Source organism: Schistocerca serialis, chromosome 7 (assembly GCF_023864345.2).
Source record: "Schistocerca serialis cubense isolate TAMUIC-IGC-003099 chromosome 7, iqSchSeri2.2, whole genome shotgun sequence".
Lineage (NCBI taxonomy): Eukaryota > Metazoa > Arthropoda > Insecta > Orthoptera > Acrididae > Schistocerca > Schistocerca serialis.
The window spans coordinates 149,204,332-149,232,252 of record NC_064644.1 but is presented as its reverse complement, the minus strand read 5'-3'; the positions used below and the strand labels follow the sequence as shown (position 1 = coordinate 149,232,252).

The 27,921-nt window shown below is 41.9% G+C and overlaps 1 protein-coding gene across 1 annotated transcript in view; it reads left to right on the top strand.

Moving 5' to 3' along the window:
• The window catches only part of LOC126412939 (protein O-mannosyl-transferase TMTC1-like), a 685,657-nt gene that overhangs the window by 536,207 nt on the left and 121,529 nt on the right, over window positions 1-27,921 (top strand). Inside the window, exon 11 of the mRNA XM_050082830.1 lies at window positions 7,145-7,318. Within this exon, the coding sequence (XP_049938787.1) occupies window positions 7,145-7,318 (174 nt within the window). The remainder of the gene's footprint in view (window positions 1-7,144; window positions 7,319-27,921) is intronic.

Sequence of the window (27,921 nt, the reverse complement as noted above, 5' to 3'; positions counted from 1 at the left end):
ACTGAGGATGTTGGACATTTGCCGTTCGTGGTCAAACGCAACAGCACAGCACCCAAGCTTGGCTACCATCTTCATTAAACTTTATGCATGCATTTCACGTGGTTTTTCCATATATTTGTACAATCCGTGTACGTTCGAGTGCGTGTTGTTTTCCTTGCTGTTGTTGTTTTGATATTATTGTTATTGTAATCGTGAGTCAAAAGACTGATTTAATGCAGGTACATCTACATTTACGGCAACAGGAAGATCAACACCCATTCTCTCTTGCTCTCCATATGCATGAACAATCTGCGCTTATGGTGAGCAGCAAACTGCGGCTGTTTGTTAATGCCCAGCAAACAGGAAAGTATCGTTATTGATTGACTGTAGGAGACGCAGACACATATGAGTAGGACAAATGTAAAGCAACTACTTAATTTTATATAATCAAATAAACTTTTTCTTTTTAAGACCTAACCTTATTAAAGGACCACAAAAGAGGTGTATCTGGAATAGAAGTCCTAGTCTGCAAATGATAACAAATTATTGAATACATTTGATCCTCGAATATAATACTAATGATATAATGATTGATACAGTCACATCTGCTATGTATCCAGACGTAAAGGTGCAAGGGACATGAATCAGATCGAGATCGCAAGGTGAGTAGTAGGAGAGGTGAATGATCCATTTCGACACATTGGGAGAATTTTAGGAATGTGCTGCACATCTATTTGTAAGAACGCATATAGAACAGTACATCTACATCTACATCTACATTTATACTCCGCAAACCACCCAACGGTGTGTGGCGGAGGGCACCCTACGTGCCACTGTCGTTACCTCCCTTTTCTATTCCAGTCGCGTTCCTTTCTTGAGTACTGTTAGAGTGTTAGGGTATCCTGATCAGGTAGGACTAAAGGAATAGTTCGAAGCAATTCAGAAGCGTCCTGCTATATTCGTCACCACCACTTTCGACCAAGGTACTACGGAGATGCTTTGTGATCTCTAATGGGAACCCATGGGTGGAAGACAGTGTTCCTTCCGCGAAGCACTGTTGAGAAAATTAAGAAAAGCGGCACTTCAGCTTACGGCTGGACGGCCCTACTGCCACAGGCGGGAATTTCGTAAAAGGATCGAGAGGACAAAGTGAGAGATATTAAAGTTCGTACGAATCGGTATAGCCAGTCGCTCATCCATCGCTGCATTTGAGGGTGGAACAGGAAAGGGAATGGCTAGCAGTATTTACAAGGTACCGTCCCACATACGGTAGTTTGTAGATTTAGGTAGTCGGAAAGCTCAAATTATCCCGGATCATATTCTGTCGAAACTGTAGTAGTAAATATCTCACTGATGATCAACATATGTCTTGTAGCGTCTGCTACTGGTGTTCGTTGAGCATCATCGTAAAGCTCTCTCACTGACTACATGATCCGTGACGAAATGTACAGCTCCTCGTTGGATCTTGTTGAACTCTTATATTAATCCAGCCTAACTGCTCTAAGTCTAATCTGTGCACGTCTATTCATCACCCCAAAGTTACTACAACCGACGTTCAATTCAATGTTCACTGCAGTCGGGCCATGATCTAAATCTACAAGTTCTTACCTCTCTTACCAAGTGAACTATTCTGTGATGTCTCAGGATGTGTCCCTTCATCCTGCCCACATTTTACTCCAATTTTGCCTTAAATTCGTTCGGTCATAACAATCAGCTGTTTATATAATCTTCCCTTTAAAACACTATTGTCCCTCTCCCAAATTACTCAAAGTAGTGAACACTGGGAGGCACTGACAATGTCACTATGCCAGCGTTCTTTGCCTAAAATAACTTACGGATAATGTTCTGCTACGGCTACGAGAATGACGAGATAAGGGTAGTTATCTGGGAAGCAAGTACTCAGAGAATCCCACGGTAAGCAGAAGCATACATTTAAGAAAGAAGAAAAATTTTGGTTAAATGTTTAATAAAAATGGAGTCCAACTACTAGATGTCGCCTTGCCGCTCGGCGTTTCAAGATGTTGAACATTCTTTTCTGTCTGACATTTGTCGTCTTTCCGTAGGTCAACAAATAAAAATTTTTCTTCATTAGTCTTCCATTATTAAAATGAGCACAAATATATTTTTTCGAATAACTAGATCAATTCTGTGTCAAATAGATCCTCGTCAAGAATGTTTCCAACTTAAGTTTGATAATAATGCGACTTTGGCTAACACCTCTGCTACACCACCACCGTGAGAATTCCGTTGTTTTAAAAATTCTTACAGTAATCAGTACACAGTACATCGTCCAAAACACGTGAATCATTAAAAGAAGTCATATCGTGAGAGTATAGCATTGAGGCTTCCACTTTTAGCTCTGCTTTCTTGCCGCAAGGAGGGATAACGATCAGAAATTTCCGATAATGAAGACTGATTTGAATGAGCTCTTGACTTCAGCATTAATGAAAGTGACAAGTGAAAGTTATGTCGACAACAACCTAATTCTGTGGCAACATCCATTATAAGTGTGATCGATATCTCGCGTTCCTTTTCGTTCGTAGATAAAATCTCACCCTTCAGAAGACTTCATGAGCAGCAATCAGCGGGCGTGAGCACTGCGACGACAGGAAATATAATCACCTCCATCGATCGAGCTGTCAAGCTACGAACTTAGTTTTCAGATATCACATGTGGCGTAGTGGGACGGCGCTATATCATTTTCAACTTGTTTTATCTTTTTCTATCCCTATAACGTGCTTGTAAGCTAATTTGTACTAGTGTCACAAAATTACCATTACAACTTTGCCTTATATCTCTAATGGAACCGTTGTCGTCGTCAACAGGACATAAAATTGCAATTTTCTAGACAGCCTTGCGTTCGATCTTCACTTTCGGTCGTACTTACTATTTAATTTGCAAACTTGATAAATTGGCTATCTTTAGGCGCAGTACGTAACCTAGTGAGGCAAATTTAGTTTAGGATACTATCTCTCACTTCGATATCAAAGGTTATACATGCATTCAAATGAACATTTAACAGTTATAAATAGTACAACAGACATCAGTACTGAGCATTGATGAAGACAGAATTCTAAATACGTATGCTACAAGCAACTACTCCGTACTATCTGTTGATTACTTGATTATTACTTGCAGAAGTGAAGCGACACGACGTGGCATGGACTCGACTAGTGTCTGAAGTAGTGCTGGAGGGAACTGGCACCATGAATTCTCCAGGGCTGTCCATAAAACGGCAAGAGTACTAGGGGGTGAAGATCTCTTCTGAACAGCACATTGCAACGCATCCCAGATACACTCAATACCGTTCATATCTGGGGAGTTTGGTGGCCAGCTGAAGTGTTTAAACTCGGAAGAGGGTTCCTGGAGCTATCTGGACGTGTGGGGTATCGCATTGTCCTGATGGAATTGCGAAAGTCAGGCCTAATTCACAATGGACATGAATGGATGCAGGTGATTGGACAGGATGTTTACGTACGTGTCACTTGTGAGAGTCGTTTCTAAACGTATCAGCGGTCCCATATCACTCCAACTGCACACGCCCCACAGCATAACAGCTCCTGCACCAGCTTGAACAGTCCTCTACTGACATGCTGGGTCCATGGATTCGTGAGGTTGACTCCATACCCGTGCACGGCCATCCTCTCGATCCTACTTGAAACGAGTCTCCTCCGACCAGGCAACATGTTTCCATCCTGTCCGATCACCTGCATCCATTCATGTCCACTGCCAATTAGGCCTGCCTTGGGTAATTCCATCAGGACGATGCGATACCCGACACGTCCAGATAGCTCCAGGAACACTCTTCTGAGTTTAAACACTTCAACTGGCCACCAAACTCCCCAGACATGAACGGTATTGAGCGTATCTGGGATGCCTTGCAACGTGCTGTTCAGAAGAGATCTTCACCCCCTAGTACTCTTATCGATTTATGGACAGTGTCTGAAATGAAATGATAATTAAATGGACACCCTAGCTGCAAGCAGGCGTTGATACACTTCATTGGGGACATGTTGAAAATGTGTGCCCTGACCGGGACTCGAACCCGGGATCTGCTTACATGGCAGACGCTCTATCCATCTGAGCCACCGCGGGCACAGAGGATAGTGCGTCTACAGGGACTTATCCCTTGCACGCTCCCCGTGAGAGTTTAAGTTAAGTGTCTGAGTTTAATCTGTACAGCACTGAAGATGATCACTATGTGATCGAAAATTGATTCTACTATAATAAAACATCAATATAATGGCCAACGCTGACAAGGGTGAAGTCACAGGGCCCCACGTTTCCGAAGGCAATAAGCCTCTTCTAATTAAGTTTCACACTTCTGCGCCACAAGGGAGAGAAATGACGAGGTTTTAAAAAAAGTTACCCTTTGATTCTTTTCCGAAGTGTAGATAATATAACTAGTGGATCACTACAGCCACATTTAGAGTTGCGCCCTATCAAGGCTACGGTTCGGTCGTTTTGGTAGATACGAAAATAACGTAAATACCAACTATGTCGCAGTTGATAAATAACGTAGTAAATCTTAGGATTACCGGTAGTGGTGGTCGCATTGGTAGGGAAAGGAACGTAAATGAATCTATAAGAGAGAAACTGGGAGCTGGCTATTTCTCTTTGCTTTATGTTTGTTGTTCACATAATTATAACCGCACATCATCAACTGTTAGTCCATTCTGTATTCCATAATCTTACTAAATATGAATTGCATTGTGTAAGTAATAAAAGTAAGTTAATCGTATAACTTCAGCGTTTTCATAGAACCTAAGCAATTATTCTTGATATTGTTCCAGTTTACGTGTACAAACTTGAAAATATCTATATTACGAGAACATTCAATAAGTAGTGCTACAAATTTTTCTTCTGGAAGCAGGTTGGTTTTATTCAGCATTCTAACTCACCATATTATTCCCCACTCTTTTGCCTACAAATCCCTGTTTTTCTACATAATCTCCGTTCAATGCGACGGCCTTACGCTACCCTGTTGGGATGGCCTGTATGCCCTTGTAGTACCACTCTATTTGTCTGAGCCAAAGTCTTGGTGCATCAATAACCTCCACAACATCCACGTACTGCTTCCCGTGGAGAGCATCCTCCATTAGGCCAAACAGATGGAAGTCGGCAGGTGCGAGAGCTATGCTGCTGCATGGATGAGGGTGAACAGTCCAATGAAGTTTTGCGCCCTCCTCTCGAGTCTGTCGGCCGGAGTGGACGAGCGGTTCTAGGCGCTAGAGTCTGGAACCGCGCGACCGCTACGGTCGCAGGTTCGAATCCTGCCTCGGGCATGGATGTGTGTGATGTCCTTAGGTTAGTTACGTTAAGTAGTTCTAAGTTCTAGGGGACTGATGACCTCAGAAGTTAAGTCCCATAGTGCTCAGAGCCATTTGAACCATTTGAAACTGTCGAGTGCGCAGGCTCGAGTGAGACCTTGCTTTGTCTTGGAGGAGAGAATTTCGTTTGCATTTTTGTGGAGACGAACACTATGAAGCCGATTCTTCAGTTTCCTGAGGACAGCACAGATGTGTGCGGCTGGTCGAACTGCGAGATCGTACTAGTTTGCGCAACCTCGCCCAGCGACGCACCGGGATATTGTTCACTGCCAGTCACCGTAGACATTCTACAAGCGCCTATGAATATATTTTGCGATTCTCTAGTTTTCCACCAAATGAAACTGAATGGCAGCTCTCTGCTTGGAATGCATTAGCCTAAATGGAATTAGGCATCTTAGAGGCTACGTATAGCGCCGCCATCTATCAGAATTCCATGGAACTATAGCGGCTGAGGCGGAAATATTCCACAAAGTCCCACAACTAACTCCGCATTTTTCAACCGAAATGGCCGTAGAAAAATATTTGCTGCACTAGTTACAGAACGGCGCTCGTAGTATTGTTGTTTTTACTACGAAATAGAATGTTCTTCCTCATCAGCAAGGCGAGATTCATGTTATTATTGATAAGAGCGAAAGTTGTTTACGGCCGGTGTGGCCGTGCGGTTCTAAGCGCGTCAGTTTGGAACCGCGTGACTGCTACGGCCGCAGGTTTGAATCCTGCCTCGGGCATTGATGTGTGTGATGTCCTTAGGTTAGTTAGGTTTAAGTAGTTCTAAGTTCTAGGGGACTGATGACCTCAGAAGTTAAGTCCCATAGTGCTCAGAGCCATTTGAACCTTTTGAAAGTGGTTTATGATTAACAGAAACATGTTTATAGAACCAGCATTTGAGGCTGACTGCAGTACAATTTTACTGCGGCCAACTTATATTACGCGGAAAGACTACAAAGATAAGATAAGCGAGATTAGGGCTCGTACAGAGGCATATAGGCGGTCATTTTTCCCTCGTTCTGTTTGGGAGTGGAACAGAGAGAGAAGATGCTAGTTGTGGTACGAGGTACCCTCCGACACGCATCGTATATTGGATTGCGGAGTATGTATGTAGATGTAGATGTAGATACATAAGTTCTGCGAAATATAGAAACGGTATTTTTTTGGGTAATAGCGTTTTCCAGCCCAATATGATAAATATGCACCGATTTATTACTTTTCTACAACATCGCTATGTTTCACGTTAAAATTTTTGAATAAAACGTGTATTGAATATTGACAATTTCATTTTGCTATAAATGCTGTTTCAGTAACAGACTGGAGGATAACTGCGCAGAACAATAATGTTCCCTAGGTTATGTATCCCCAATCAAATTTCAGGCGATTCATCGCTTCCGGTTTCCACGGTAATCTGGTAAAACACTGGTCGCTTACGAAAACAAAGCGATCGAAATTACGTAACGCCCGATAGGTATGCAACACACCTATGGTACAGGTACTACAGTCACAATGCTAACTGCCCAAAGCTACCAGGAAAACTGCTGCAGTCTACGCATACTTGAGAAAGTCTAGAAATTCAACGGCAGCATGACACCGCAGCAAGTTAATCGAACAATCCTGAACTGCTAGACACACTCAAACACGTTCATTTACTGCGAAAAATTCCATACGCTGGTCATTGTTCGGCTGCCGTTTTGTGGAGGTAGCTCCCCAACGACGCATTTAACACCTGTGGTTCTATTTGACTGGACTCGACTCCCCCTGTTGTCGCTTGCCCGCCCTCTAGATGTGAGTGCAGATGTCGCCTAGGCTGGTGGTGTCTGACGCCCAACTCGTGCCGTGCGCAGCCTGGGCGCGGTGCTGGCTGCCTGCTACGGGGCGCAGCTGCTGTGGGCCGGCTGCGGCGGCTGCAGGGCGCGCCTGTGCGCCGTGGGCGCCGCCTCGCTGCTGCTGGCCGCCGCCTTCTGCGGCCGCTCGCTGCTCAGGAACCGCGACTGGGCCTCGCGGGAGACGCTCGTCAGGTGAGCATGCGTCTGCGCGACCGTACTGAGAAGAAAAAAACAGGTACTGAACAAATGTGGGGTGCTGTACTAGTGTCAGTCTGTAAGTTTTAAGGAAAAAAATAGTTTACGTCTCGGAGAGGATTCAGCACGAAGTCTAAAGTAACCACGTGACATTTGCAATATGGGCGTTCAGTGTGCAAAAGAATCAGGTTCACATTAATAAAGTTATTTTACATTGCGGGCAACCACACTGACATTTCAACATTTTGAATGAAATGGTCCGCACTTTAATAAAAATTCACAACCCGTTTTGCGTCAGTTGAAGACGCATCCTCAGGCGATCTGTACAAAATTAAAAAGGAAACATTTCTTAACGAAGAACTCTTAATAATAGTCTGAAGAATAAATGTAACACTGAATAGTGGTACTCACAGAGATTCTTTTTAACAACTCATAGAGGATAGGTAACTGCCTTAGAGTCACTCCGCATCATTCACATCAAGTTACAAACAACTAGCCCACTAAACGCAATAGACAGTAGTTAAAATTAAGGCCGGTCACAGAACCTGTATAAATAAAACCGGATTAAAAACCAAACTGGCCAAACGAAGTAGACTAGTAACGCACATTGGCAATATCAGTCTATGAACCCCTCCAAACAAGAATAGCGTCACAGTGTCATGTGGAGAGAGCTGATTGAGCGGTAGCAGACAGGACAGTACTGATGGCTCTGCAATGCGAAAAGTGTTTACAGATTCTCCAGCGGCTAAGAGGACAACATCGTCGCCAACGAATGCGTGAAAGTGGGGTGGGGAGGGGGGGAGTTGCACATATCCAAAGCTACAAAAATATATAACACAGTAGAGAAAAAAATAAGTTCCATTCATAAGAGTACCAAACGTGAATAGTTAAAATGTAAAATATTCATACAGCCTGAGTGATGATACAAATTCTTTCTTTGACTTTATCAGTATTTTAAATTTTAGCTGTCCACTTTAAATATACCGATAAACGGCCTCGAATGTTTACTACACTGTATTGCATATCGTTAATAGTTCAGGCTCCCATCCTTTGCACCTTCTATAGCGAAGGTTTTGTTTCAGTCGCCACTGGCGCCATCTGTAAACGTCTTGCTCATTGCAAAGCCGTCAGTATTGCCTTACCCCCTCCCGCAGGAGGTTCGAGTCCTGGCTCAAATGGTTCAAATGGCTCTGAGCGCTATGGGACTTAACATCTGAGGTCATCAGTCCCCTAGAACTTAGAACTACTTAAACCTGACTAACCTAAGGACACCACACATCCATGCCCGAGGCAGAATTCGAACCTCCGACCGTAGCAGCAGCGCGGTTCCAGACTGAAGCGCCTAGAACGGCTCGGCCACACCGGCCGGTGGTTCGAGTCCTCCCTCGGGCATGGGTGTGTGTGTGTGTGTTGTTCTTAGCATAAGTTACTTTGAGTAGTGTGTAAGTCTAGGGACCGATGACCTCAGCAGTTTGATCTCTTTGGATTTCACAAACATTTGAGGATTTATTGCCTTCCCTTTTGCCGCTCAGCCACCTACCTGTCCATTTTGTAAAATGAAGAAACCGCACAACAATTGATTAATCCGTCATGTTTTGTGTGTACCTGACCGATTTCGGAACACATAACGTTCCAGCATTTGTTGTAACTTGTAATAATGAAATCGGTGTGTTACACGAGAGTGGGGGAGGATCCTCGAGTCTGAAACATCAGATAAGGAACTATGCGGCTAAAAGATTCCATATTAAGCTACTGTTCAGTGGTTTCTTAATTTTACAAAAAGAACATATGGTGTTGCGACTGCCCGCTAAGAAAAGTCTTCGTGCACCTTCCTGCTCGTGACATGGTAAGACTCTTCTCGTTTATGGGGTTGATAGAAAGAGGTCGTCTAGATGCAGTGTTAGTCTACAGCTTTGTTTGGCAACTTTGGTTTTCATCCAGGTTTTCTTTCTATAGGTTCTGCTATCCCCTTCATTTTAACTATAAACTACCGCTTTTAGCACGCTATTTGTTTATAACTTGACGTGAATGATGCGGAGTATATTTACCTTTACGCAGTGCAGTTACATTTCCGCTATGACTTTTTAAAAGGAATCTTAGTGAGTCTTCTCAAGTATTTTTATATAATACTACTTTTCAGACTATGGTTAAAAATTCTTTGTAAGAAAACCCACATTTGTAAAGCTCATATGAGGATGCGTCTTCAGTTTATGCGAATCCGATCGTAAATTTTATTTTCTTTTTTACAGGCAGTGTTGATCATTTAATTCGAAACAATAACCAAGTTCTGAAAAAAAAATAAACTAGAGAAGAACGTTTACGTCATTTCAACAGTTGTGAATGGTGGAAGATATTTTGTATCATGTATTATCACACAGAAAAAGGGTAATTGTAAGTGCTTTACAAACTACCAGGAATAGGAAACTAAACTTTTTAACTCCATTCTTTTCTGTACTGAATGTACCGTAGTAGCGTATTCCTCGTTATTCTACTCTAAAGATTTTACTAAGGAAACAGTGGTTCATGGTGTGGGTTCCTGTAGTCATGTCCTAGTTCATGAACCACGGGCAACGTATGAGTGGCCAAGTAAGTGGTCCCGACAGTCGGGATACCAGTTACTTTGGAATAAGGCTGGGTATCTCGGACATATTCTGAGTCATGGTCACCTTTGTGCTCATATGGCAAAGACTATCAAATCCACCGGTCAGTCCCTTAGCCGTTAGGGGTAAAACCCAATGGGACTCGGGGCAAGTAAGGCTAGCAACCTGCTTCCCTGGTACTTTAAATATGATGCTGGCAACAATCAGAGCAAAATGCCTCGGACCTTTGCAGGTGACGGAGTCCCACCTCTAACTGACAAACCAGGGACTCCTAAGACACGACTTGGCAAACAAATGGTAATGAGATGGGGAGCTATTAATATCAATGGGGGCTACTCTGGGAAGAAGGTAGAGCTGGCAGAGGCTGCAAGTAAGATGGGGCTGGACGTTTTAGCTGTTAGTGACATCCGGATAAGGGGTGAGAAAGAAGAGGAAGTGGGAGAATACAAGGTCTACCTGTCAGGAGTCAAAGCAGGAATAGCACAATGGGGTGTAGGGCTTTACATCAGGAAAGAAATGGAACCCAGCGTTGTTGCAATAAGGTATGTAAACGAACGACTGATGTGGATAGATTTGACAGTGTCAAGCAAGAAAATTAGGATTGTGTCAGTATATTCGCATTGTGAAGGGGCAGATCAAGATAAGATGGATAGTTTTTATGAGGCACTCAGTGATTTAGTTGTTAGAGTAAAGGACAAGGACAGTGTTCTGCTCATGGGTGATTTTAACGCCAGGATTGGAAATCGAACAGAAGGGTATGAAAAGATTATGGGTAAATTTGGAGAGGATATGGAGGCCAACAGGAACGGGAAACAACTCTTGGATTTCTGTGCCAGTATGGGCTTAGTAATCACAAACTCCCTTTTTAAACATAAGAACATTCACCGGTACACTTGGGAAGGCAGGGGAACCAGATCTGTCATTGACTATATAATAACAGATCAGGAATTCAGGAAGGCTGTGAGGGACACACGTGTATTCAGGGGATTCTTTGATGACACTGATCATTATTTAATCTGCAGTGAAATTGGGATTGTGAGGCCAAAAGTGCAAGAGGTCAGGTCCATATGTAGGAGGATAAGAGTGGAGAAACTTCAGGATAAGGAAATCAGGCACAAGTACATAACAGCGATCTCAGAAAGGTACCAGTTAGTTGAATGTAGTCAATTACAGTCATTGGAAAAGGAATGGACAAGGTACAGGGACACAGTACTAGAAGTGGCTAAAGAATGTCTTGGAACAGTAGTGTGTAAAAGTAGGATGAAGAAAACAGCTTGGTGGAATGATACAGTCAAGGCAGCCTGTAAAAGGAAAAAGAAGGCGTATCAAAAATGGCTACATACCAGAACCCAGGTAGACATAGAAAGTTATGTTGAAGAAAGAAACAAAGCCAAACAGTTAATTGCAGCATCCAAGAAGAAATCGTGGGAAGACTTTGGAAACAGGTTGGAGACTATGGGTCAAGCTGCTGGAAAACCATTCTGGAGTGTAATTAGCAGTCTTCGAAAGGGAGGTAAGAATGAAATGACAAGCATTTTGGACGGGTCAGGAAAACTGCTGGTGAATCCTGTGGATGCCTTGGGCAGATGGACGGAATATTTTGAAGAGTTGCTCAATGTAGGTGAAAATACGATCAGTAATGTTTCAGATTTTGGGGTAGAATGGGATAGGAATGATGATGGAAATAGGATCACATTTGAGGAAGTGGAAAAAATGGTCAATAGATTGCAGTGCAATAAAGCGGCTGGGGTGGATGAAATTAAGTCAGAACTCATCAAATACAGTGGAATGTCAGGTCTTAAATGGCTACACAGGATAATTGAAATGGCCTGGGAGTAGGGACAGGTTCCATCAGACTGGACAAAAGCAGTAATCACACCAATCTTTAAACATGGAAACAGAAAAGTTTGTAACATCTACAGAGGTATCTCTTTAATCAGCGTTGTGGGTAAAATCTTCTCAGGTATTGTTGAAAGGAAAGTGCGAGTATTAGTTGAGGACCAACTGGATGAAAATCAGTGTGGGTTTAGGCCTCTTAGAGGTTGTCAGGACCAGATCTTTAGCTTACTGCAAATAATGAAGAAGTCTTATGAGTGGAACAGGGAATTGTATCTATGCTTTATAGATCTAGAAAAGGCATATGACCGGGTTCCTAGGAGGAAGTTATTGTCTGTTCTACAAGATTATGGAATAGGGTCAAACTTTTGCTAGCAATTAAAGGTCTTTACATGGATAGTCAGGTAGCAGTTAGAGTTGATGGTAAATTGAGTTCATGGTTCAGAGTAGTTTCAGGGGTAAGACAAGGCTGCGACCTGTCTCCACTGTTGTTCATATTATTTATGCATCATATGTTGAAAACAATAGACTGGCTGGGTGAGATTAAGATATGTGAACACAAAATAAGCAGTCTTGCATATGCGGATGACTTAGTTGTGATGGCAGATTCGACTGAAAGTTTGCAAAGTAATATTTCAGAGCTAGATCAGAAATGTAAGGACTATGGTATGAAGATTAGCATCTCCAAAACGAAAGTAATGTCAGTGAGAAAGAAATATAAACGGATTGAATGCCAAATAGGAGGAACAAAGTTAGAACAGGTGGACGGTTTCAAGTACTTAGGATGCATATTCTCACAGGATGGCAACATAGTGAAAGAACTGGAAGCGAGGTGTAGCAAAGCTAATGCAGTGAGCGCTCACCTACGATCTACTCTCTTCTGCAAGAAGGAAGTCAGTACCAAGACTAAGTTATCTGTGCACCGTTCGATCTTTCGACCAACTTTGTTGTATGGGCTCGAAAGCTGGGTGGATTCAGGTTACCTTATCAACAAGGTTGAGGTTACGGATATGAAAGTAGCTAGGATGATTGCAGGTACTAGTAGATGGGAACAATGGCAGGAGGGTGTCCACAATGAGGAAATCAAAGAAAAACTGGGAATGAACTCTATAGATGTAGCAGTCAGGGCGAACAGGCTTAGATGGTGGGGTCATGTTACACGCATGGGAGAAGCAAGGTTACCCAAGAGACTCATGGATTCAGCAGTAGAGGGTAGGAGGAGTCGGGGCAGACCGAGGAGAAGGTACCTGGATTCGGTGAAGGATGATTTTGAAGTAATAGGTTTAACATCAGAAGAGGCACCAATGTTAGCACTGAATAGGGGATCATGGAGGAACTGTATAAGGGGGGCTATGCTCCAGACTGAACGCTGAAAGGCATAATCAGTCTTAAATGATGATGATGATGATGATGATGAACAGTAAAGAAACTACATTACTTGAATATGTAATTATAATTTTATTTCGTGTGACTGCTTACAACGAATATTTACAAACAGGGACTTGTGCAAGTCAGATTCAAAGAAAAGTCTATTCACTTTCATGTCTTCATTCTTACAAAGCAGAGGAAGCTGTTGTGGCTGTGTGACTTTGTAGGTTGCTGAAACAATGATGTACAGAGAGAATATATAGCAGTAAATCCTCAATGTTCCGTTTCTTCGCTTTTGGTAATGCTCGACGTTTGGTATCAGGATAGATGTAACAAAGTATGTCAAGGGATGACTGGGCTTATTTGTTATGTCAACTTAGTCAAATTCTGCATTGGGATTCAAGTCTGCTTCAACATTACAGCAAAAGAAGATTGTATTTCACAATGAATCCATCAATTGGTCAGCCAGTTGGGGCCACAACCATCAACTTTATTTTCTTCTTGTTACGGAAGTTCTGGTCTTACGTTAAATCAGTAAGTGGCTCGATACAGCATATCCGGACACTCCTGGATGATGATGGCATTGAAACAGAGGATGACACGCGTAAAGCTGAAATACTGAACACCTTTTTCCAAAGCTGTTTCACAGAGGAAGACCCCATGCAGTTCCTTCTCTCAATCCTCTCAAAAACGATAAAATGGCTGACATCGAAATAAGTGTCCAAGAAATAGAAAAGCAACTGGAATCACTCAACAGAAGAAAGTCCACTGGGCCTGACGGGATACCAATTCGATTCTACACAGAGTACGCGAAAGGGCTTGCCCCCCTTCTAACAGCCGTGTACCGCAAGTCTCTAGAGGAACGGAAGGTTCCAAACGATTGGGAAAGAGCACAGGTAGTCCCAGTCTTCAAGAATGGTCGTCGAGCAGATGCGCAAAACTATAGGCCTATATCTCTGACGTCGATCTGTTGTAGAATTTTAGAACATGTTTTCTGCTCGCATATCATGTCGTTTCTGGAAACCCATAATCTACTCTGTAGGAATCAACATCGATTCCGGAAACAGCGATCCTGTGACACCCAACTCGCTTTATTTGTTCATGAGACCCAGAAAATATTAGATACAGGCACCCAGGTAGATGCCATTTTCCTTGACTTCCGGAAGGCATGCGATACAGTTCCGCACTGTCGCCTGATAAACAAAGTAAGAGCATACGGAATATCAGACCAGCTGTGTGGCTGGATTGAAGAGTTTTTAGGAAACAGAACACAGCATACTGTTCTCAATGGAGAGACGTCTATCGACGTTAAAGGAACCTCTGGCGTGCCACAGGGGAGTGTTATGGGACCATTGCCTTTCACAATATATGTAAATGACCTAGTAGATAGTGCCGGAAGTTCCATGCGGCGCTTTTCGCGGATGATGCTGTAGTATACAGAGAAGTTGCAGCATTAGAAAATTGCAGCGAAATGCAGGAAGATCTGCAGTGGACAGGCACTTGGTGCAGAGAGTGGCAATTGACCGGTAACATAGACAAATGTAATCTATAGCGAATACATAGAAAGAAGGATCCTTTATTGTTTGATTATATGATAGTGGAACAAACAATGGTAGCAGTTACTTCTGTAAAATATCTGGGAGTATGCGTGCGGAACGATTCGAAGTGGAATGATCATATAAAACTAATTGTTGGTAAGGCGGGTACCAGGTTGAGATTCATTGGGAGAGTCCTTAAAAAATGTAGTCCATCAACAAAGGAGGTGGCTTACAAAACACTCGTTGGACATATACTTGAGTATTGCTCATCATTGTGGTATCCGTACCAGGTCGGGTTGACGGAGGAGATAGAGAAGATCCAAAGAAGAGCGGCGCGCTTCGTCACAGGGTTATTTGGTAAGCGTGATAGCGTTACGGGGATGTTTAGCAAACTCAAGTGGCAGACTCTGCAAGAGAGGCGCTCTGCATCGCGGTGTAGCTTGCTGTCCAGATTTCGAGAGGATGCGTTTCAGAATGAGGTATCGAATATATTGCTTCCCCTTACTTATACCTCCCGAGGAGATCACGAATGCGAAATTAGAGAGATTCGAGCGCACACCGAGGCTTTCCGGCAGTCGTTCTTCCCGCGAACCATACGTGACTGGAACAGAAAAGGGAGGTAATAACAGTGGCACCTAAAGTGCCCTCCGCAACACAACGTTGGGTGGCTTGCGGAGTATAAATGTAGATGTAGAATTCCCCAAGTTTCTGGTGGATAGTAAGTCTGAGAATTGCATTCCAATTACCTGAAACCTAAGGTGCATTTCCTGTGCTTTTCTAGCGATAATCATGAAACGTGCGAAATTTTCTCACTGGATTTTTCCACTAAACCGAAATCGATAGCATTAGCTAAGTAAGACTCTCTTAAGACCAGGAATTAGGAATTCGTTATCTATGGCTGAAACTTTACGTTCGGATCTTGACATAAATTCGTAAGAGGCAGTAACATTTTAATTATCGTACTTTGGCCGATACAACAGTTGGAACACGAGATCATTTTATTGTGTATAGAGGTTCAAACCTCAATTCAATCCTTAAGAAATATTTGAAGCTAATACGTTGAAGAATTGCAAAGCCAACTCTTTTACGATACCTTATAAACGGATCTGACTGAAAAAGGCCTCGAAAGTAATATTTCGCCCACTGTAATCACGGAGTTGCTTTTTTTTTTTTTTTTTCTTTTTTTTTTTTTTTTTTCCCCCTCATCAGTCAACTGACTGGTTTGATGCGGCCCGCCACGAATTCCTTTCCTGTGCTAACCTCTTCATCTCAGAGTAGCACTTGCAACCTACGTCCTCAATTATTTGCTTGACGTATTCCAATCTCTGTCTTCCTCTACAGTTTTTGCCCTCTACAGTTCCCTCTAGTACCATGGAAGTCATTCCCTCATGTCTTACCAGATGCCCTACCATCCTGTCCCTTCTCCTTATCAGTGTTTTCCACAAATTCCTTTCCTCTCCGATTCTGCGTAGAACCTCCTCATTCCTTGCCTTATCAGTCCACCTAATTTTCAACATTCGTCTATAGCACCACATCTCAAATGCTTCGATTCTCTTCTGTTCCGGTTTTCCCCCAGTCCATGTTTCACTACCATACAATGCTGTACACCAGACGTACATCCTCAGAAATTTCTTCCTCAAATTAAGGCCGGTATTTGATATTAGTAGACTTCTCTTGGCCAGAAATGCCTTCTTTGCCATAGCGAGTCTGCTTTTGATGTCCTCCTTGCTCCGTCCGTCATTGGTTATTTTACTGCCTAGGTAGCAGAATTCCTTAACTTCATTTACTTCGTGACCATAAATCCTGATGTTAAGTTTCTCGCTGTTCTCATTTCTACTACTTCTCATTACCTTCGTCTTTCTTGGATTTACTCTCAAACCATACTGTGTACTCATTAGACTGTTCATTCCGTTCAGCAGATCCTTTAATTCTTCTTCACTTTCACTCAGGATAGCAATGTCATCAGCGAATCGTATCATTGATATCCTTTCACCTTGTATTTTTAATCCACTCCTGAACCTTTGCTACAAGGAATGAAATGCGAGGGTTATTCGGAGAGTAGAGAACTATCTGCCGCGAAATGGAAACCACAGAAAGAATCCGATGAAGCTTTGCACAGATGCGCTCTGCAATTTTTCCAGCACTTGAGTATCTCCACTTACTGTCAGTTATATTGATTTGTGTTGGCAAGGTGTCACCAACACAGATTAATCTCAGAACATGATGGTCTTTTCAGATTTTTCCCATAATATTTGATTCCCTGGAGAGGAGTAAAAGTGAACCGTTTGTGATTTCGACGCTAGTATTGCTTGCATTATTTCAGTGGGACCCCAGAGAGTTGGAATTGGTTCAAACAATTTTCCAGACGCGATAGAATGGGAGGCGATTTCCACATAAGAATTTCGCTTGGTTTATCAGGTAGATATGATTTCCTCCATATACCCAAAAATCTCCAGAATTTATGACGAGTACTGTTTATTAATTTCTTATCCCACTCTGGGTTACAGCAGGCTTATGCTGAAGAAATACAACCAAGTTGATAGGATTATGAAGTGATTCCCTATTGGAGATATGTTTGAGGTGATTTCCAGCCCCGTAATCCCTGGATCCTTCCAACACCATTCTTACGAAATGAAGGTTGGAGATAATTTTACTTTCATTATGTGCCTTTATGTCCACAACAGAAAATCGAAAAACTACTACAAGTAAAGAATAACGACGAAACCACAGACATGTACAGCACTGTGAGCTCAATGACAATGAACACAAATGCCCTTTTTTTCCATTCCACGGCTGAAAGTTTGTGGCAAGTTTGTAATGCGGCCCGATGTGTGAGATCTGTTTGGAAAGTGAAGAAATTAGCACGTAAAGACGCCTAGGAAATATTGTCTCTGCCATGTGTGGCTGCCTGCCGACAGATATACCCCCGATTTCATGCAACCCCACTTAATGTAACTGTCATGTAGTTCCTTCTTCATGACACTGTAGCTCTCGGCCGTACACCGCAGTGGCAATGAGGACGCTGTTGCAGCCTTTTCGTTAGGAAGTGTTTGATCGCCCACCATACAGACACGGACTTGGCTCCCTCTAGTTCTGATCTCTGCGCAAATGAACCGCTGTATATAAAGACAATATTTTGACACAGACAACGAGCTGCTGTCCAGCGTAGAAAATTGCATAAAAGCACAGGACACTACTTTTCGCAATCAATTATTCCCAACTTTCAAAACTGCCTTCTTATTCTTTCCCTCCCCTCTTCTTAAGGCCGATAGAGTCATTGCAGCTTGCAGCAGTGGGTGTTAGCAGAAAGGCTTTTAACTCAAACTTTCACGCACTTTCTTGTAGCATCCTCCTGCCCGCAGTTTCCACAACTGATGCCTAGTATTCCTTTTCCATTTCTCAGGGTGCTGAAATGTCTGCTTCCTCCGCTCTTCGTTCTTTCTTGATTGAATACATAATTTCAACTGCTGTAGAGGCACCACCTTCCTCAGCAACGGTGTCCTCTCCTGCATTGGAAGGAAAATGTGCTAATACAATACACAACAACTGCGGAAGTACCATAAAATATTGATTTTATAAATTGAAGCTCAAGAGCCCGGTCTGGCTGTTAACTCCTTAGGTAACCCGCACTTGTCAAACTGGGAAAGTAGTTATTAGTTTAATGCGCTAGAATGCTGATATTCCGATGTATTCCATATCTTCAGAAGCATTACTCATAATCATCATCTGTCTGCTTTGCTAAGACCTCACATACCGACAAAAAACCCATGGAAACTGTGGCACTGGAAATTTTCCCTTTGTGCTTTGAACAAAAGACTGTTTCCTTTCATGCTGAATAATATTGTCAATAATGCTGCACGTATTTATAATATCTGGATTTGAATCTTTTGTACTCTTAAAATAGTACCTAAAACTGGGATAAGTCCAGAATGACCAAAGATGGACTTCATTCCTTTGTGCTCTGAGTCCCCGAATGCTGTCTTCAAAGCAATCCAGATTAATGGTTCAAATGGCTCTGAGCACTATGCGACTTAACTGCTGAGGTCATCAGTCGCCTAGAACTTAGAACTAATTAAACCTAACTAACCTAAGGACATCACACACATCCATGCCCGAGGCAGGATTCGAACCTGCGACCGTAGCGGTCACACGGTTCCAAACTGAAGCGCTAGAACCGCAAGGCCACACCGGCCGGCAATCCAGATTAATAGCCCGGCCTTTCTGAGTGACCTTTTAGTCATTGGCAAAGACGTGATATGAGCTATCACCCAAATAAAAGTTCTCAGATGAAAGAAAAAGCAGCTCCACAACATTCGACATCCAAAGCAGCATAAAATATCCCCCAATAACAGAAAACAGGTTTCAGAAACGACAAAAAAGTTCAAAACATTAAGTACCTCGGAGAAATCATTCAAGCCTATGACTGATGAAGGAAGGAAACTGATAAATTTTAGACAGAGATGGCACGTTAACTCTCCAAGGGCACATCCAAAAAAAGCAATCATAACTTGAAAACCAGACACTGCTAAACAACTATAAAATTTAAAGCGCTGTATGCAGCGGAATGAATACCAATCTCAAAGTAGGAGACATATCGAAATAGGGAAAAAGGAGAAGATAATCTTTCGAAACTTCTGGTACCCGCCTTAGAATAAAATGGCAACAACAAATTTTTAAAAAATCTCAAATTCGCAGATGATGGTGTCACTATAGCTGGAGGATTGGAGGAAGGCACTAGAAGAAAGAGGGACGAAAATTAGCAGGACAAAGTCAGAATATTTAGCACTGAAGGATGTGCAGATGAGGTCTTGCAAGATCCAGGATGATGAGCTGAAATCGGTCTGCAAATTTAAATACGTGGGGTTGTAGATACAGAGGGACGGAGGACTGGAAAGCGAGATACAACACCGAATAAATTGCGGCTGTAACAACTGGAGGAAAATGAGTGGAATGTAGTGTGACAAGAAGGTGAGAATTGGGTGGAAAGGGAAAGTGTACAAGTCGGTGGTAAGGCCTGCTATGATATACGGTACAGAGACATGGCAACTCATAGTAGCCCAGGAAAGGAAGATGGGAGTGGCGGAAATGAGGATGCTGAGGTGGATGTGTAGGGTAACAAGGAAGGACAGAATTAGATTGAGGAGCTGTGAAAGTGAGACCCATGGGGAAAAAGATACAAGAGAGCAGACGAAGGTAGTACGGACACTTACAGAGAAAAGGGGAAGAGCATATTGGAAACAGAGTTGAAGACGTAAAGATAGAAGGAGCGAAAAGGAGAGGAAGACCGAAGAGGACGTGGAAAGATAAGGTATCCGGGGACCTAAGAGAGAAAGGATGGAAGAAGGAAGAGGCAATGGACAGAGTACTATGGAGGAGAAGAATCCAGAAAAGCAACGCCTACCCTACGTGACGTGGGACAAGGCGACGATAAAGAGGAAGAAGTGAAGCACAAGGTGTCACTAAAGCGGAGTTACTAAATACAGTTTACCCTAATTCCTTCCTGAAAGAAGACGAAGCAAATATTCCAGAATTCGAAACCAGAACACCTGTTAGCATGAGTGACACAAAAGTAGATATCTTAGGTGTTGTGAAATAACTGAAATCACTTAAGAAAGGCAAGTCTTCCGGTATAGATGGTATACCAGTCAGGTTGCTTTCAGAGTATGCAGACACCGCCTTTCTTAGCAATCATATACAACCGCTCACTTGACGAAAGGTCTGGTCATAAAGACTGGAAAGTAGCACAGATCACACTATTATTCAGGATAGGAAATAGGAGTAACCCACTGAATTACAGATGCATATCATTGACCTCAAGTTTCAGTAGGATTCTGGAGCACATACTGTACTCGACCATTACGAATCACCTTGAAGAAAATGACTTATTGATACGTGACTTACACGGATTCTGGAAATATCGTTCTTGTGCAACGCAGCTTGCTCGTTATTCCCATGAAGTAATGAGTGCTGTCGACAAGGAATCTCAGATCTATTCCATATTCCTAGATATGCAGAAGGCTTTTGATACCGTTCCTCACAAGCGGCTATTAATCAAATTGCGTGGATAGGGAGTAGTGTCTCAGTTGTGTAACTGGATTAGTGATTTCCTGTCAGAGAGATCACAGTTCGTGGTGATAGACGGTAAATCATCGAGCACAACAGAAGTGATAACTGACGTTCCGCAAGGTAGTGTCATAGGTCCTTGATTTACATAAATGGTCTAGGTGATAATGTGAGCAGTCTCCTTAGATTGATTGCAGATGACGCTGTAATTTACCGTCTAGTAAAATCAGCAGACGATCAATTCCAACTATAGAATGATCTAGAGAGAATTTATGTATGGTGCGAAAAGTGGCAATTGGCACCAAACAAAGAAAAGTGCGAGTTCGTCCACATGGGTACTAAAATAAATCCGATAAATTTTGGGTATACGATAAATCACACAAATCTAAGGGCTGTCAATACGACTAAACACCTAGGAATTACAATTACGAGCAACTTAAATTGGAAAGACCACGTTGATAATACTGTGCCGAAGGCGAAACAAAGGCTGCGCTTCGTTGGCAGAACACTTAGAGTATGCGACAAAGCCACTAAGGAGACAGCCTACATTACATTTGTCCGTCCTCTGCTGGAATATTGCTGCGCGGTGTGGGTTCCTTACCAGGTAGGATTGACGGAGGACATCGAAAAAGTGCAAAGAAGGGCAGCGCGTTTCGTGTTATCGCGCAATAGGGGTGAGAGTGTCACTGATATGATACCCGAGTTGGGGTGGCAGTCACTGAAACAGAGGCGGTTGCCTTTGCGGCGAGATCAATTTACGAAACTGCACCAACTTTCTCTTCCGAATGCGAATTTTTTTTTTGACACCCACCTACGTAGGGAGAAATGATCATCACAATAAAGTAAGAGAAATCAGAGCTCGAACGGAAAGATTTAGGTGTTCCTTTTTCCCGCACGCCATTCGAGAGTGGAATGGTAGAGAAGTAGTATGAAAATGTTTCGATGAACCCTCTGACAGGCACTTAAGTGTGAACTGCAGAGTAACCATGTAGGTGTAGATGCAGATGCACATTTAGACGCAGTACTGAAAATGCCGGTCAGTTTCTTTAGACATGTTAAAATAATTGTGGACGATAAATTAACTAAAAGAAACTTCTAATATTTTTCTAACAGAGATACGAAACATCAATAGAGCAAAGATGCTCTTGAATACTTCCGAGAAATGATCGTAACCGAAGAAAACATTCAAAACATAAAAAAAATCCGATGTCAAGTAAGAAAATTCAATAGCCTTCAAGAGAAAGACAAGAAATGTGGAAAACACTTCACCAAGGAACAAAACCAACAGCAGAGCAATGGAGAGAAAAAGTACTGGGAAGATAGGGAGAAACAATTGCTATAGGTAACTCTTTTACATTGTCTACAGTTAACCAGAATCGACGTTAGAAGATGAGTTCCCAAAGCATGCGTTAGAATGATAAACAACGAAAGCGTTAACATCGAAAGAGGAAGATACCCTGAAAATCTCATGCATTAAAAAAGAAAAAAAAGTTAATGAGTGGCATTGAGACAATGAAATAAATGAAAAACTTGGCAATATAAGAAGATTTAACAATATTTGCAATCATTAGCAAAAATCACAGTTACGCGTTTTTGGCGGACTGACCGCAGGCAAGTTTTTTATGAAATAATTAAGAGCCTGGTGACGAAGCTGTGACTTGTAAATACACAACGGTAAGGTCACGAGTGCTTGTAGGTATCGATTATAGAGGTCGATGCGCCTGCGTGCACTGCGTCAGTGATGTTAGCTTTACGGTAGTCGTGTAATGGAAGTCAATGGTGGTGGTAGAAACACAGAGGCTGTGCGGTCGCCCTCAGCGCGGCCAGACCCTCAATAATAGCCGTAATCAGAATTTGTGCTGGCTTACATAACATGCAACACTGCAGTGTGTCTTGGACTGCAGTGCTGCATGTTACGTGGGTCACCAGTGTGGAGAGTATGACGATTAATATTTGACGTTGACCCATGTAGAAATTACCCCTCATTAGTTTTTTGAGACGAACAACTGATTGTCTCACATTTGTGCTAAGAAATAAATTCATTTTGCTATGTTAAAACACAACACGGACTTTTAGACCCATGCAACCTAAATTCCCACCGTTTGGCACGCAGCCCTCTAATACTGCTGTAACATTTATAATTCCGAGCCTATCACCCTTATCCACTTGCCACGGTCATGTACCAGCTTCAAGCAGATTTAGGTATTTCAATTAACAGTGCCAGAAAATCTGTAGGAACAGGTACAAAACGCAACTGAAAATTCGTAATGCTGTTATTTATTATTAATACAAAAATAAAACAGCTAAAAGGAAATATAAATGAAGGAAAGATAACTTAGTTTCAAAGGGAGAATATTAGGGGTGAACGGATACAAACGATAATATCTGTGAAAATGAAGAAGTTTTACAATTTTTGTTGAACGGATAGTCCGCTGATCAACGAATATGAAATTCGAATAAACTAAAGAAAGACGAAGTAGAAATAAGGAATCAGTGATAAAATTCCGATACTCTTTTATGTTAGTTGTGTGCTGGCGTGTAAACCGTTGTATCAACAATACTTCATTTGTTAAAATTTCGAGCATAGATCATACATGATATCGTAAAAACATGTATTCGGATAGTGACTAAAATAAATGGATGCAATCGTGTTTAGATATGGTCTCAATTCGAAGACCGGTTTGATGGTGCTCTCCGCTCTACTCTTACCTGTGGAATCTTCATCATAACTATTGCATCTTACATCGATTTTAATCTGCTTTCTACAGTCAAGCTTTGGTCTGTCTTTACAAATTCTACCCTCAATTTTACATCGCAGTACCGTATTAATGTTACTTGATGAAAAGGAATGCGTAGCATCAAGTGATCTTTCCTTTTACTGAAGTTGTGCCATACATTTCTTTTCTCCCAATTTGATTTAATATTCTCTCAATAGCTATAAGATCTGACAACCAAGTCTCCAGCATTCATATCATATCAAACGCCTCTATTTTTATTTTATCTAAACTGTTCATCGCTCACGTTTCATACGCGAAGAGCGCTACGCACCACACAAAGACCTTTTGCAAACACTTCCTAAGACTGAAATTTGTATTCAGATATATTTATCTTTTTCAAAAATGCTCTCATTTTGTACTCTCTCTACTTCGTCCATCGTCGGTTATTATGGAAACTGATCTATTAGATCCTGATGTGACTATTAGATTCTCAGTTGTCACATAGTATTACAAATATGTCATGGAAAGTCAGTTTGTAGTTATCGCCGACATATGTGAGCTACAGGAGCCCAGTGGATTGAGCAACACGATGCCATAAATACTTCAGTTACGAGTATAACGCCTTTAAAATTTACGTCAGCGATAATATAAAAGGTAGCACTATCACAGACAATGAAACAACTTTTACCTTGTATACGTAGGCAAACGTCGGAAACCAGTGAAAATGTTTGCGTGCTTAATTAAAACAGAAGTCAGTCATCGACAGGTTGTAAATGAAGGTCTGCGGCACATGTTTACAGCGTGTGGTCCGAAATACATCGTCCGCCCAAAAAGTTCCCAAACTGGTCTCATTCTTGGGGCACAAGCGACGGCAGCACGTTAGCTACGTTGGCGACTAGAATTCACAAAGCCAAACAACAGATGTGCATTCGAAAGTGGCAGTCAGTGATAAGTAGTGGATGTGTGGCCGTAGTGCAGTAGTGCAGTAACATCAATAAGTCAAGTTTTACAAATTATAGAGTGTAGCAATCAGTCGCCCTATTTTAGATTTTAAACACAAATCCAGATTTCGGCTAGTGGCTAGCCATTCTGAATGCACTATTTTCTATTCTAGATGCATGTAAGTCCCTGTTTTTCGGGTGTCAGTCATATTTCTTTGAATACTAATCAGTTGGATAATTTCAGTGCTGTGTAACTTGGAAACGGCGCAAGGTTTCGAATTTTTCTTTAGGCTGTTATATCTCAGCACAACCTACCCTGCAATGCACTTAAAAGATTTTCAGACTGTTTCAGATCAACATGTGTATGTATATTTGGGACGTACGAAGAAGGTCAAAATGCTCTCTGTGATCAATACACAGAGAATATGAGTCGCAGAAAATTTAAATGCATGGAAGGATGTTAACGACAGAGTCTCTCTATATACAATATGTGTTACAGTGCATAGCGAAATAAGATACAATTGAAAATATACGACAGTAGATGGGAATAGTTTGCGAAACCATTAAGCATTGAAACTACAAACCAGTACTGCCTTCAGCATAAAATATTGACCTAGGTAATACAAATTTATTTGAAATGTTACCGTTTCGATTCAGTCCGCATCTAATTTGTCTCAAATTTCGTAAGTGGCCTACCTTGAAAAACAATGGTCGAACCATTTTTAACAACCGTAGCTGTTAGTTTTAAGCCTTTAATAGGCCACGCATGTCAGTTTCGACCTTAGGACCTTGTTAGACCTCTGCAGTATAGCACCGGAAGTACAGTATATAAGTAAGATATTAGTGGATAAGTGGAATAAAACTAACAGCCTCTCGTGGTTAAAATAGTTCCTTCATTTAAACGACCAATTGAGGCCGTAGACCCATACATGAAAAAATTATTGAAGAGAAATGAAATAGACTTTTAGAGCATTGTGTGTTACAATTAAATGCGCACTCCTAAGAGATAAACGAGGTGTTCCACATATTTTCACTGCATTTCGAAGCAATAATGAACTTGTGTCGACTGTGAATTACGATTTCTTTCAAACGTTCGAGAATCGTTACGCAAATCTACACAAGCCTGTATAATTTGTTCCTCCAGATTGTCCACCGTACGAACGAAAGTCCTGAGCACTTGACATTTGATATGACACCAGGCAGAGAAACTCAGAATATTTAATTTTGACGATTATGGAGTTCGAGGAATAAGCCACGATCGCCATATTGATTTTGTACCGTACTGCTGCTGTAGATTTACATACACAGTAAATTTCCCCGTATGCCGCCTTGCACCTACCACACACCCTGGCCACAGACCAAGGGCTACATTTGTTACCAGTTAAAAGAAGACGTAATGAAAAGAAATTCCATTAACTAAGGCTACAGCAGAGGCTCATGACCACCCGTCCACAATTGTCTCGTAAAGGGTTCGTTTGTGGATTCACATTTACTGAATTGTTTTCTATTTATTATTGCGTACTATGACTGGTGAGAGTTTTCGGTTTTATATTTGATACATCTTCGATACAAAGTGATTCAGAATTCCAGTTACATGTTTGTAGGGATTGTGGAGAGGACTTACTATGTGAGGATTTGATAAGAACCCATGTCTGAAAATATACCGCTTGGACGTAAAATCAGTTTCAAGATTGGATCACTTTTAAATTTCTCGCATCGAAATACGCGCACTATGGGCATAATGCCTTTTGAGTACTTGCCCTCGGGTGCTCTTCTACGCATCGAAGGAGCACCACAGCCAAACCTCCTAGTTTCGAAAATACCAATTTCTCGTAGCCTTTGTTGTGGTCAGACGAAGATGTTATGTGATGTCATAACTGTTGTGACTTAGCACGACAGCCAAGTCACAACGAGAGGAAGCCGAAAGGCACGCGTTAAGCTGACGCAGACTGGCGTGAGGTCTGGAACAGTTAAAAGGAAATGAGAACTTAGAAAATGGACGCAGTTGCTGTAATACTTAACTTTAGTCCACATTTGTAGAACATCGCTCTTGATGATACATGCTTCACAATATTAATTAGCAGTTGAATACGGCGCCTTGCTAGGTCGTAGCAAATGTAGCTGAAGGCTATGCTAACTATCGTCTCGGCAAATGAGAGCGTAGTTGTCAGTGAACCATTGCTAGCAACGTCGGCTGTACAACTGGGGCGAGTGCTAGTACGTCTCTCTAGACCTGCCGTGTGGTGGCGCTCGGTCTGCTATCACTGACAGTGGCGACACGCGGGTCTGGCGTATACTAATGGACCGCGGCCGATTTAAAGGCTACCACCTAGCAAGTGTGGTGTCTGGCGGTGACACCACAATAACTACATGAGGGACTGATGATGGTGCCCTCTTCTCAGATTGTGTACATGGCGTATAGTGACAGAACTGAAAGTGATCCAATATCCAAACTGATTTATATCCAGGAGAGAGATGGGTTCCTTATCAAAACTTCATCTATTAACTCTCCTCTATAACCCTATAAACCTGCAACAGTAATTTTTAATCATCCTGCGTACTGAGTGTTAGGGTTACAAATCGAAGTATTTATATTAATGACTGATACCAGTGAACTGAACAACATTACATCCGTGTTGACTTCATTTGCAGAGTAATAAGTGCAGCTATTACAAGTAGTATGGCTTTAAATTTGATAGTGCCACCAAGTGTGAGGGGCACAAGCAAGCCATTAATGCTTCTTTCGACTGGCCAGTAGACCAGGTAGTGAAATGTGGATGTGCAGAATCAACACTGTATAGTGTATACTGATAGGCATAGTCCATCTTATGGTGCAGTTACGACCGTTCAGAACGCAACAGATAGTGCAATATGTGTTGGTGCGAAGATTGTCAGACGCGGAGAAAAAACATGTAATACACTAAAGTGGTACACATTAAGATACCAATGATGACAATACCTGTACCTAGGCCCGTAGTACCTTGTATATCTAGCAATATCAGGAGTTGCCGCCGGGGAATAAAGAGGAGCTGATTTCTGTACAGCTGCTGGAAAACTGAGCGTTATGTTGGTAAATATTTGGTAAATATTTATTTATTTATTGCTATTAACTTTGAGTTTAAGGCACTACAATTCGTCATGTTACATCTACGTTTGTTACTTTTATTTTATTCTACATGTATTTGGTCAATGGAATTATAACAAAATCCAGCTCTTACAATTATTAGTTAGTAAACTACAATTATGTATCATTGTAGTATGTTTGTGTGTCACAACGTTACATCTAAGTTAATTCTAACTTATAATGTAATACAATTACCTGGGATATGCTCTGTGGTATACGTTTATGGCATTGTTATACTACTTACTATTATTATATGAAATTACTATACCTATTCGTCCATGCCTCGCGACAGTAATGAGTCAGAAAACGAGAGAGCGTATGCAGGTGTTTCTACAACTACCATTCAGTTTCAGTCTCTAGCCAGGACAAACGGACACAGTTCCTGACCCTAACCAGCCCTTGTCACTGTACTG